The 14,054-nt window shown below is 45.6% G+C and overlaps 1 protein-coding gene across 1 annotated transcript in view; it reads right to left on the minus strand.

Moving 5' to 3' along the window:
* LOC144823277 (sodium channel protein type 2 subunit alpha-like) overlaps nt 1-14,054 on the minus strand; it is a 942,252-nt gene that overhangs the window by 146,048 nt on the left and 782,150 nt on the right. The window contains exon 22 of the mRNA XM_078681632.1: nt 9,004-9,285. Coding sequence (XP_078537758.1) covers nt 9,004-9,285 — 282 coding nt within the window. The remainder of the gene's footprint in view (nt 1-9,003; nt 9,286-14,054) is intronic.

The following is a 14,054-nucleotide window of genomic DNA, read 5'->3' on the forward strand; positions in this document are numbered from 1 at the left end:
AAATTTATGGTCTTTAATGCCCCTCAGGGACTACGAACTGCCCCTACCATAGGCCAGACTAGATTAGAAAGGGTGCGTACTTTTGAGTATCTTGGGCTTCTGTTAAATGAGAGTATGACCTGGTGTACCCATCAACAGAAAGCATTACTGAAATTGACCCAGTATTCGGGAGGGATTTTGAGGCTCATGGGAAGTAATAGGTCATCTATTAAGCCTGCTGGCACACCACTACAGATCTATAAGGCACAGGCAAGGGGGGCCGCTATGTACGGTTGTGAGCTCTGGGGGCATGTATCTTCCTCAGAACTATTAAAAGAGGAGAATAAGTTCATAAGGAAGGTGGTACAACTCCCGATTAGCACGCCTCTTGTGCCACTTAGGCTAGACCTAGGGCTGCGACCCCTAAGCGATGAACTGGCACTGCGTCCCCTCCTCTACTGGCGTAGGCTGTGGGCAGTCCCAGAACTGAGTAGTTATAGGCAGGGTCTACAAGAAGTTCTAGCTATGCCAAATGTTGGGGAAATTAAGTGGCTTAAACATATCAGAACCAAGCTGAATGGACTGGGCCTTCTGTCACTATGGTCTGATCCTCTATCTGCATGTCCACTAACCTCAAAAAAGAGTCTCACAAAGACATACCATGATAACAAACTAGCAGCACTCTGTCAACAAGAAACTCTGGGCACACATACAGAGTTATTCTTATCTATTAAGGACAGCTATAGATTTGAGCCAGTCTTGGACAAAATATATCCTCCACTCCTAAGGAAACTATATTTACAATGGAGGCATGGGACTCTACCCACCAGAGTTCTAACTAGTAAGTGGAGCAAATCAACATCTAGTAAATGCCCGGCCTGCGGGGTGGACAACGAAACAGATCTCCACATAGTCTTTTTCTGCCCAGCCTACCATGCCTCCCGTAAGAAATGGATTGTTCCCTTATGCAGAAGCTTGGGTTTTGTGGAGTGCCTGACCGCGCTCCGAGTTCTCAAATCAGATCTGACTGAACCCATCGTCTTTGCCGTTGCCAAATACCTGGGAGCAATGTGGTACTTGAGAAGTAAACACCTTAAAGCAGGCGACTGATTACTAACTGACTATAAATTTGATTTTGGCAAATTATTATGCATTTGGATGGACTGTGATGTTTTTATTATTTTATGATTTTTATAACTTTTGAAATGATCTATGTATATCTTTTATGGTGATACAATTACCGAAATAAAGATTATGATGATGATGATATAGAGAACCATCTTCCTACACTGGACAAAAAATTCTAGAAGATTTTCAAATGTGAAAAGGAGTCAAGACTTTTAGATTGCGGTCCCCCAGGTCCTTTGCATCAGTTTGTCTGAAAATAAAAAGCTGGTGCAGGGAGGTTGCACTGACCGTCCCTGGAGTTTATTCATGTGACAAACTCAAATGATCGCAATGAGTAAACCAGTCTTGATGGTCAGGGAACTCAAGAAGCAGCTGTGCATGAGCTCGAAGTGGGTGCACATGAGAAACATCAGGGCCAAGTAAAGATCCTAGTGTGGCATCACAAATGGTCTAGAAGGGAACATGTGTCAAAATGTTAATAAATTGCATCACTATAGGTGGGTTGATATGGACGGTTGGTCTGGTAAATGCAAAAAAGTCGAAAAGGCCAACAAATAACCTTTAATAGTTCCCACAGCAAGACCATGCTAGGTTGAAAACAGAACAAACAAGAAGACATCCAATAATTTGGTTTGAAACGGGACTGTGTTGCAGACTTCACACCAGGCCACAAATGTGTCCCAGTGCCCGGTGTAGAAGGACATTGTAGAAGGATGACAGGCAGCACAGATAAAATCTTGGGTGGTAGATAGAATGCAGTCAACTGCTTCCACATAATCACTACACATAGAGGTGTAGATAGTGCAGGTTTGGTGCAGAACCCTGCCCCCCTGCTGTGACAGAATATCCTCCCAAACCGTTAACCTGATCTGAGGATGGATGCTCATGCCCAGAAGTTCTGGTTATTACGCTTTCCAAGCCCAATTCAGTGCCACTAGAATGATCTGGGTCGGGTTGTTCCTGATCTTCTTCAGAATTAGAGGCAGGAGAGGTAAAAGTAGAAAAGCGTACAGGAGTGTTGTGCTCTACTGCCAGAAAGCATCTCCCAGAGAGAGCCTTCTTAGGAACTCCAGTGAGCAAAAGTTCTGATACTGAGCATTTGTGACAGTTGTAAAAAGATTTAGCAAGGGTTTCTAACACTTTTGAAAGATGTCATGCAACCTCAGGTGCAAATGTCATTTTTAATCCACCAAAATATATTAAAAAGTGATTGATAGAATGCATTAATTAAGCGCTGCCACTGGTAATTACATGGGGCCACATCCGAGTCCATCATTATTTTGCACACAATGCCACCTCACTTTGGAACCAGACACATGAAAACCAGTCTTGACCCTACTCCAATATGAGCTGACCAGCCAGAAAAGCATGGGCAGGTTCTCCACAAACTGGAAGACAAGCACCCTGAGAATGGTTGCACCTTCATTAGGGCTTATCAGTTAGGTATAGCTTGGTTGCAGTGGCACAGTGTGCATGGGTCACACGTCTGGGCATACCTCTCCCACTTAAAGAGTGACACTGAAGGATACAAAAAAGTGATGGATCAAATGCTTGAATTAATCTCAGCCACTGGTAATCACTCGGGCCGCATCTCAGTACATTGTTATTTAGCACAACATGCCACCTCAGTTTGTACCCAGCCATGTGCAGGCTAGTCTTGACGCTGCTCCAATTGGAACAGTCTAGCTGAACTGACAGGCCGTCCCTGAAATGGACTGACCAAGACTGATTTGCATAAGGTGGGTGTCTAGATAGTACGGCACAGTGGGTCACATCACAAATGATGATCTGGAATGCGGCCCAGAACAATGACCAGTGGCAGAGATTGATCCAAGCATTCCTTACATCACCTTATTGATTTTATATCAGACGCCCTAAGTGCCACTGACATGTCCAGACATGTTTTCCGTGACCACTGTGCCACGGAACACAACCTATACCACACTGATGATGCCTAAGTAGGTCAAAACTGGCCTGGGGTTGCTTGTGTTTCCATCTAGAGGGGGCCAGGCCAGGTAGTTCAGGCTGGACTATACTGATTGGAGCAGGAACAAGACTGATTTGCATAAGGTGGGTCTCTATCTAGGATGGCACAGTTTATGATAAACGATGGTCTGAAATGCGACCAAGAGCAATAACCTGTGGTTGAGATTAATACACGCATTCCTTCCATCACTTTGTTGTTTTTGCTGTAGATGCCCTAAGTAAGACGGTCATGCCCAGACATGAGTCCCATGCTCACTTTGTATAGGGCTCAACCTATACCACACTGATGAGACTTAAGTTGTTTGAAAGTGGTCTGGGGATGCTTGTGTTCCCATCTGGAGGGGACTTGTCCAGGCACTTCAGGGTTGGACTATTACTATTAAAGGAGGACCAAAACTGATTTGCATAAGGTGAGTCTTTGTCTAGAATGGCTCTGTGGGTGAAAAACAATGGTCTGGAATGCAGCCCAGAGTGATCACCAGTGGCTAAGATTAATTCAAGCATTCCTTCCACCACCTTTTTGCATTCATGATCCACCAGGCAACGTTGGCTGAGCTCGTGTTTAAAGATTCCATCAGATAGTTCACAATCAGGGAAATGCCCTGACTGCCCTGTCAACTCCAGATGTGCAGTGCATCTTGTCACAGGACCAAGGACACCACTCTGCTCTGATTTTTGCATTAGCACATGGCAGTAGTGTTGTTTGTGAAATTCTACACCAGCTTCCTCTTGATGGATGGCAGGAAGGCCTTTCGTGCTGGCAAATGGCCTGCAGCTCCTATAGAATGAGATGGAGCTGGGCTTCCATGGGAGACCAGAGTCCTTTGATCTCCACCTCCCCAAGACAACCTTCCCAACTCAACAGTGATGTATCTGTCTTTACCATCAGCTGTAGGTAGAGTAGGGAGTGGGGTCTGCCACTAGTTCAACTGAGGTCAAACTTCCACCATTGCTGATCTCATGCTATCCCTTCCAAGACATATATAGAATCTGATATGTTTCCTTGCTGCTGATCCCACTAAGACTTCAGATTGCACTGCAGGGCATTCACATGCCATCTGGCATAGACAACAAGCAGGATGTAAGAGGATAACTGCCCAAGAAGCCTCAGAACCATTCTCACTGAGACCCAGAACAGAGGCTGAAACATCAGGATCATAGCCCAAAAAATCTGGACTCATGATGGAGGGAAGGCCTTTAACTGCACCATATCCAAGACAGCTCCTATGAATGGAAGTCTCTGCAAGGGCGTAAAGTGCTACTTCAGCAAGTTGATCGAGAACCCCAGAGATGACCAGAGGTTTGCTGTCGTCTAGAGGTGGTCCCGACTGACTGTGGTGAGCAGCCTAAACAGTCAATTGTTGAGGTAGGGAAAACTGGTACCCCTAACCTCGGGCTGTGACCACCACCATCACTTTCATGGTAAATGGAAAATGCTCTTGGACCACCCTGAACTGCATGCAACCTCTGAGGAACGGCACGGATCCAGGACTGATAGAACCTGGGCTAGCATGAGCATTTTCAAACTGTCATTCCCCGAGAAGGTATTTGGAGTATAAAGATTCAAAATTGGACATGCCTTCTTTGGCATGGAGAAATAGCGGGAGTAACAGCCTGTCCCTATTTCTGTGGCCTGAACCCTCATCATGGATCCATTGGAAAACAGAGTCCACAGCTCTTGCAGCAAGATGTAAAGGTACTTTTCTGAGAGCTGTTCTGATGTGGGAAGAAGCTGCGGTGGGACAGAAAGTAATCAAAGGAGTCAGCCCTAATTGGCTATCTGAAGGAGCCATTTGTCAGATGAGAAAGATTGCCATCCCGGGGCAAAGCATTCCATCTTTCCTCCCACCAGATGGATGTGTGCTGATATGGGCAAACTAAATTAGCTTGGAGGCTGTTGCTACACGGGATGGGGAGTGGTAAGAATGGTGCCTTGAGGGCCTGCATGGTATCTGCTACATTGCCATCCGGGGTCACAAATGGACTGTGGGAACTTCTGCAGGGGCCTGCTGCTGTCTGTACACCTATCACCTTGAGTATTCACAGAAAGACCAAAGCTGATTGGGGATCTGTCTTGAAAAATAAATAAATTAATCCTTGCATGTTGACAGAGTACCACAGCTGTGCTGACTTCTGACCCTGAGCAATAGACCATAGCCAGGCCAGCAGGAATGACGTATTTGGCTGCATCATGACCATCTCAAATGATTTGAGGCAAGGAGGCTCTATATTTTTGCGGGACCGCTGCCAAGATTTAGCTTGCCATGTCCCAGAGGGCATGTGCATGTCAACTCAGTATGCAAACTGCAATCTCAAAGCCAGGCTGGCTGATGAAAACACTTGTTTCCTGAATGCCTCAATCCTCTTTGATTCCCTGACTGGGGAAGTTGCATGGAAAGCTTTGGGAAACATGAATCACTCGCTAGGTCTCTGGAGTAGGACAGTGCATTAAAAAATCTGGGTCACCTAGTGCTGGCCTTTGGCATCTGGGAATCAACCTATTTACTAGTGGAAAAAAGCGAGGTTTACACCAGGTGCCTATCAGAGTGTCAGCGAGGGCTTGTTTCAATGGAAGCCAAGGGTCAGATGAAGCATCCCGGGTTTTAAGCCTTCCATAAGGACATTATTTTTAACTTCAATAGAAGACAGTTGTAGGTCAAGGACCTCAGGTGCATGTCACATCACCACAGCAAAGGAAACACTTTCTTGTGTTGAGGGTATAATGGGGGACAACAACCCTATTTCAGGTGACGTTTTAATACCACTTTCTGTAGGTATATAAATAAACTGTAATCATCGTAATGCGGGGGCAAATCATCCCCATGTCATCTCCAGAAAGTAAACTTTGATTCAAATCGAAATTAAAAAGATGAGGGAGCCTTTGAGGATGACTCTGCGGCAGAAGGTTTATGGTGACAGAATCAGGGTGGCAGGAACCAGGTGCACTGGAGTTAATCCTCAGCTGTGATCGAGAAAGATTCTGTTCATAGTTGAACAGCAGAGTCAGCTTGTGATTCCCCTCTGGTACCGACAAGATCGGTATCAACATCAATGAAAGAGAGATCAGCACACATATGTCGATGTCAGAATGGAAGTCAGCACCGGAATCGATGCGGAACTCAAGGTGGGTGTGAGGGACTGAGTATGGTTCTGCCAGCACTAAGTTGACTGGGCCCCTGTGGATTTATGGGAGCAGTAGATGTGCCAGAAGGAGCCAGAAAAGTGCAAAAAATATGCAGCCTGACCTCATTGAAGGCCTCAACCTGCTGTGGCATCACCAATGGCCCGCAGAACTCATGGTGCACTGGGGTCTATTGAGGAATGGGCTTCTCAGGCAGGGATTGGAAGTGAGACTGATTGGCACCTCGACGCCCATGCAACTTCTCTTTCAATAGAGAATGGCGAGATAGGGGTCTATTCAGTTTGCATCCTTGTATTTTTCTTCAGACTTAGACTTTGACTTACCTGGTGAAATTGGCCGTAAAGAGGAACTGTCCTGGGATTGTCCTCTACAGCAGAAGCGGGTCCACACCCTCGACTTGGAGCGGGACTTACATGAGGTCCGTGACTTATTCCGATGTTCAGCAACATACGTCTTTGCTTCAGAATATTGGCTCGCTTTCTGGTGCGTGGTACACACTTTGAAGAAGACTTAAAGTTGTGCCCAGAGATTAGATATCAAAAGCACACCTAGCGATGGTCCATTACTGACATCTCCCTCTGACCTAATGGCATGGCTTCAACCTTGTCATTTGAGATAGGGACATCGATCCCTTGCACACCGGATTTGAAAAGTTGTTGAAAACTGCGGAAACAGGGACCAGAGCTCCGGATCCTTCCTCGTACGAAGGTGCAGTAAGAAATGAACTGACATCTGCACTGTTATGTGGCTCCACTTCACTCTGCCACTTCCGGGGTAGAATAAAGACAAGACAGACTCGCACAGCCCTACCTCGACGGGTGCAGGACCATTGCTGTGAAAATATCCAGATACAGATAAAAAAAATGCACACATTAGTTTACAGTGGTGAAACAAGTGAGGCCACTTCTCCTCAGGCCCCCTGCCCCCGCTCAGTATGTGCACACATTAATGGGCCGGCCAGCGAGACAAAGGGAGTGATACCTCTGCCTGTTGCTAAACGCACTGGGTAATGAGCGCCCATCTGACTCTAGAAAGGCCACTCAGACACCCACTGGGCTCCTGGCTGTATACGAACAATAGAGACAGCGCCCAAATTGCCCCCCCAGACTGCTAAAAAAAGCAGCCCACAGCAGAACTCAGACACCGGCCCCTCGGGCATTTCCCGAATGCCCGCGTTACCAATCCGACGCCATTGATAGATACTTCAAGCTGATCCGTCTCCCTGGAGCTGTTTTGGATAATCTCAGATCGCAGAGAAGGACCTGCTAAGTATGCATTGAAAATACCTGTCACCAAATCTCTTCAACCAGTGCAAGCTGCAAGTCCACTCACCTCGATTTCCATTGGTAACTGTATAGCTGAAGGCAGGGCCGGCTTTAGGGCAGTAGACTGGTGCGGACGCTGACCTGTGGAGGGGGGCTGACCTCAGGAGGGCCGCTGTATTTAGTAATATGGTATTATTGAAGAGATGAGGGGCACTTTTGCCTGGTGGTAGTAAGAGAATCCAAGGAGGCGGTCAAAGGGGGTGGGGGTGCTAAAAAGAATTGTCGCACTGTGCGCCACCAGCGCTAAAGCTGGCCCTTGCTGAAGGATGCTATATCACCATTGCTTTGCCTCATGATGCTCTTCTCTGCCTAGTGAAGGGGACTACGTTTTGGAGGAAGTGCACATGTGCAGTACCAAATGCTGTCACTTACACCAGAGAGAGCTAATGGCTGAAGTGGGCTGATATATTGTTCCATGACGCATGATATGGTGGGAGGAAGCAAAATGTGAATGACGATGGAAATCCAGGACAACAAACTTGTGCCTCCAGCCTTGAGATGCAGCTGAGATGCAGCAGTATGTGGTAGGTACCCCGTATAACCAGGGGCCTTCCATAAAAGCGAAAACTATATGCTTTGGATGAAGATTGCTTTGATTCAGATCAGCAAATGCCCAGCCTAACTTAATGGGAAATGACATTTTAAAACGCCAATGAAAAAGCTAGCTACTGTATAATTAATCTCGTATGAGCAAAACAAATCCCACAATAATGGTAAGTTAAACCACTGAATTTACATTTTGTTTCTTCTCCACACCTATGTATGTATTTAAGAAAGAGCGGTACAGAATATTTTAATGTACCAAAAAACTTCTTGTATGGATTAACAGATAACTAGGCAGGCAAATATATCAGGTAACTAAATGATATGTAGGTTGCAGGACACATAAATAGATAAACAGGTATTCAGACTTAGAGGTAGACTTTTTCGAATCTATAACCTTATTGAAAAAAAAACCATGAAATTAATTAATACTTCCATTGTGCATAAAGTTTACAATATTTTTTGCATGTTTTTCATAAATATCTACAATACTATCAACAGACCTTAAATTCGCAAATATATCCATTGCATGTGAATTTAAAGCTTGAAATGTTTTTATAAAATGTTCCTCGCAGTTTACTAATCTGCAAATGACCCTGCCCCCCATACGAGCATTGTTAAATTCCCCCCAAAAACTGTTGAGATTTCCCTCGACAACATTGTTTATTCAGCTTACATCTTCTAAGGCTTGACCAGTAAGACCTTGGTGGTAATGGGCACGCTGACACGATGGGGAACATTAAATATGGCGGGACACCACCTGTAAGACTGTGGGACAGTGCTTGTGGTGCCCACACCTCCCTTCCCATTTTGCAACTATCCTGCTATTCAAATTGTGCCTCTTACTTTATCGCATGTCCATGTAAAATATTGTAAAATATGGACTGAATAAGAACTTACCACCTGAAGCAAAGCCAGATATCCAGCTCCCACATTGTCGAAGTTCACTTTCACATTCTTCCACCGGGCTGTTACATTCTGGTGTATTAGTGCAAAACACTCTGTTTCATTGTTCACTTCGGTGTTTAGAAACGTCTCGCCAGATGTGGTGTTCACACAGTGATAGTATTTACCAGCAAAAAGGTTTACTCCCATGATGCTGAAAATTAGCCAGAAAATGAGGCACACCAGAAGCACATTCATGATGGACGGGATGGCTCCTATAAGTGCGTTAACAACCACCTAGCATAAAAGTACAAACAAACAACAGTGTGCAAAAAGTATGCCATTATCTTCAGAGACATTTCATGTATTTATTAGCGACATTTTCAGATAGAACCATTGTCCCAAAGACTTATTTTAACGTTGGGGAATGCAAAAAATGACTTCAATAGAAAACGAAATACATAATTAGAGGTAAAACCTAACATCGTGAAGATAAGGCCAGGCAATGTGACCGACAAGACAAGAAAATAACGCAAGCCTCAATAAGGAAGCTTCCACCGGTCAGTTAGTGGCCTTTGCCCGGCACCTTGTGCAGCCTGTGGCAGGAGGACCCCACTAGTGACTACAGCCTGCTTACTGGAATCTCCACCGGTGACCACAAAATGTCGAGGGGGTAGCGGCTGCCACTTCAGCATGCTGGCACTTGCATAAAAATATGGCAGTGCCCCAGTCAATGCGAGGCACTACAACTAATTTGGCATGTCGTACTGTGGGGTGAAATAAGAAACATTACCTACATTTAGATCGTTCTTTTTGCTGGTCTAAATGTGGACGGTGTTTGTGAGAAAAACTGCAGCTTTCACCATAGGCCAGTGCTTTAAATGGGCCGGTACTGTCCGGTCCGGAGTACCAGCACTTTTTTTATTTTAAGAGGGAGAGTAATCAATCAATCAATCAATCAATCAATCAATCAATCAATACATTTATAGAGCGCGCTACTCACCCGCGAGGGTCTCAAGGCGCTACTGCTCGAATAGCCAGGTCTTGAGGTGTTTTCTGAAGGTGAGATGGTCCTGGGTCAAAGACGTTGTGAAATCATGAGAAATAGAGCTGAGTGTGATAAGAATCTTCTGGTGCCTGAAAGTGATGGGGGTGTGAGAAAACTGGGAGTCTGTTTATTTGGCGAGCTAGTTTCCTGGTGAGAGTGTGGTCAGGATGCATAGCTAAGACTGCACAGTATGTGGTGTCGGTGCTGTGTCTGGCTGTGGGTGTGAAAGTATGCTCATGCTGCGTGCACGTGTTCAGGATGTGACTGCTCATGCTGGGCATCAGTGCTGGATGTGAATCTGCTCATGCCGAACATTAGTGCTGACTTTGACTCTGCTCTTGCGGAGCATCAGTGCTGGCTGTGATTCTGCTCTTGCTGAGCATCAGTGCTGGCTGTGATTCTGTTCATGCTGAGCATCAATGCTGGTTCAGATTCTGCTCTTGCTGAGCATCAGTGCTGGTTGTGATTCTGTTCATGCTGAGCATCAGTGCTGGCTGTGATTCTGTTTTGCTGAGCATCAGTGGTGGCTGTGATACTGCTCATGCGGAACATCAGTGCTGACTGTGATTCTGCTCATGCCGAACATTAGTGCTGACTTTGACTCTGCTCTTGCGGAGCATCAGTGCTGGCTGTGATTCTGCTCTTGCTGAGCATCAGTGCTGGCTGTGATTCTGCTCTTGCTGAGCATCAGTGGTGGCTGTGATACTGCTCATGCGGAACATCAGTGCTGACTGTGATTCTGCTCATGCCGAACATCAGTGCTGACTGTGATTCTGCTCGTGCCGAACATCAGTGCTGACTGTGATTGTGCTCTTGCGGAGCATCAGTGCTGGCTGTGATTCTGTTCATGCTGAGCATCAATGCTGGATCAGATTCTGCTCTTGATGAATATCAGTGCTGGCTGTGATTCTGTTCATACTGAGCATCAGTGCTGGTTGTGATTCTGCTCTTGCTGAGCATCAGTGCTGGTTGTGATTCTGTTCATGCTGAGCATCAGTGCTGGCTGTGATTCTGCACTTGCTGAGCATCAGTGCTGGCTGTGATTCTGTTCATACCGAACATCAGTGCTGACTGTGATTCTGTTCATGCTGAGCATCAGTGCTGGCTGTGATTCTGTTCATGCCGAGCATCAGTGCTGGCTGTGATTCTGCTCTTGCTGAGCATCAGTGCTGGCTGTGATTCTGCTCTTGCTGAGCATCAGTGCTGGCTGTGATTCTGTTCATGCTGAGCATCAGTGCTGGCTGTGATTCTGCTGGCTGTGATTCTGTTCATGCTGAGCAGCAGTGTTGGCTGTGATTCTGTTCATGCTGAGCATCAGTGCTGGTTCGGATTCTGCCCTTGCTGAACATCAGTGCTGGCTGTGATTCTGTTCATGCTGAACATTAGTGCTGGCTGTGATTCTGCTCTTGCTAAGCATCAGTGCTGGTTGTGATTCTGGTCATGATGAGCATCAGTGCTAGCTGTGATTCTACTCACGCTGAGCATCAGTGCTGCTGTGATTCTGTTCATGCTGATCATCAGTGCTGGCTGTGATTCTGTTCATGCTGAGCATCAGTGCTGGCTATGATCCTGGTCTGGAAGGGTGCCTTGGTATGCTGAGTTTCAGTTTTGGAGCATGGCCGAGATGAGTGAGTGTACAGTGTGTGAGGAGGAGGGTGTTGCAGGAGGCAGAGACAATGAGTAGCAACAATGAATGTGTACCCCGAGAAAGGCTGTGCTGTTGCTGATTGATGGTTGATATAAGGTTTTTTTGGGGCCATACTTGTATATCCTACAATCCCTGTAAAATAAAAAAAACTACAGCCACACGTACAATTTCCTCCATGATGTATTCACTCATGAAAGGGAGGGGCAGGTGGGTACTGTGACTACCAATGAATGTGTCCTATGCCTGTAGAGTGAGCATGACTCTTGTGCCAGGATTGCACCATGGTTATTGCATAATCAGTGAGATTTTGGCGGTGGGAGTCTGATATTTCCCAACCATCTTAGCAGTGCACCCTAATAAGGAAGACTGTTCATTAAGCAGAGCCCGGGTGATTGATTGAAAAGCATTGGGAGGATAGAGATGTTGGTTGTTAAAGGAGTCAAATGGAATTCGGGATTTTATTTAAAAAATAACCAACATTCTTGTTGCCCTTTAAATCTATCAGTTAATTTTGTGTTTTATATAAAGGGCTTGTTAGTGGCCAGTAGACGACTGGCAAGTTGGGCACATACTTTGGCAAACTGTCACCTGTAAGAAACAGCCACCTGCAATTTCGAGATGTCAGTTAGACGTCTCATAAGATTACGTGCCTGTTGCAATGATCTGGGTGTAAACATCCTGACCATTCAAAACCTGATAAGACAACTTGGTGGGCAAAAGCATTTACTGCACAAAACAAATATTTGTGATATGTGTGCATGTTTGTGTGCATGCACGAGCCCATGTGTTATTTCTCAAATATTTGTTAAATATTTTTAACCTAATTCCAAGGGAAATGACACTGCTTCCCAGATAGCATTGTTATGCTAACCAGAGCATCTTCAGCTTGAGGTGTGATGAGGAGGAGGATAGCAACATCACAAAACCCAGCGGGTAATTTGCACTCTACCTGCTCCAACATTCAACTCTCCAAAAATGAAGAAAGGTAGACGAATTAATTTTTATGAAGAAAAAAGTGAATACAATTATGCACATTTGCGGGTAGAGGCCTATGATTCAGGATTGCAATTCTAGAAATAGAACTCGGAAGTATGAAGAGATATATGCATGGGATCTAAGTCTTTGGTACAATTACTACTTCCTGCTATCAAACATATAATTACAAAAGTTGATATTGTGCACTCTTGTCCTACGAGTTCACTCCACATCACTCTCCTACCCAAAATACAGACCTACTTGAACAGAGTAAACTTGGTATATATCATGATTTTGTCTATGAGCCCTTAAATACCCGATCCCCCAAAAAATGATGAAAACAGTTCTCTTTGAGGGAGAAGAGGAGGGGCCTCTATATGACTTCTTCCAAGATTCAACAACACATGGGTATCTGCTATGATGAGTGTTAGAAATGGGGCCCCTAGTTGGCAGAGGGAGGCACCCTGTTCAAGCAGGGACCCACACTCTAGTCAGGGTAAGTGTAGTACACTCTAAAGATTTACCTGTGCTCATCCTCAGGTAGCTTGGCACAGAGCAGTCACGCTAAATGAAAGAGGCAACGTGTAAAGTATTTGTGCGCACACACACAGTAACACAGTGAATACATCACAAAAGTACACTCCACACCAGTTGTGAAAAACAGCTAATATTTACCTGAGTAAAACAAGATCAAAATAACAAAAACCCAACATACAGAAGTCAAGATATGAATATTTAAAGATTAAACTAAAATGCAGTGCTTGGTAGTCTATAGCTCAAACTAGGGTTATCTGCAGGCTCTTGATCGGGACAAATCCAAAAGTTCAGTCCACGATGAACACGATGAAGCGTAGGCCAGATACAGGAATCATGCAGACCCCCTTACAGTAACTTGGATGCATCGGAAATTGAAGACGAAGACAAAATGTCACACAGAGGAGGTGAGGCATCAGTTCCTGAAGAGTTGGGCAGAGGAGGTGATGCATCGGCTGTGGGTGCATGGCCTAGGTTCCTGAAGGTGACGTGGCATCGATGTCAAGAGTGCAGTGTGTCATTCCGCAGCACCAAAGTTGAACCACTGGGCCAAGGTTATGTGTCGGTTGAAAGTCATGCAGGATCAGGGATGCTTTGGAGTTGGGACGTTGCACCGCGGACTTCTTTGGTGTGGTGTTTGAGACTCATGCAACAGCGGTTCTTCAGAGGTGCTGTGTTGCAAAATTGGGGCTGCGTTGAAAGTTGAGGATCATGCGCCATGCACTCGTGATGGGGTGTCCACGGCTTCAGTGCAGGCAGTGGCATTGTATCAGTTTCACATGGGTACGCTGATTCTGAACTGATGCTTTGGAGTCGATGCTTCGGTTTCTTGGTTGCAGCACCAAATTCACCTCCAAGGGA

Source organism: Lissotriton helveticus, chromosome 3_1 (assembly GCF_964261635.1).
Source record: "Lissotriton helveticus chromosome 3_1, aLisHel1.1, whole genome shotgun sequence".
NCBI classification, from domain to species: Eukaryota; Metazoa; Chordata; class Amphibia; order Caudata; family Salamandridae; genus Lissotriton; species Lissotriton helveticus.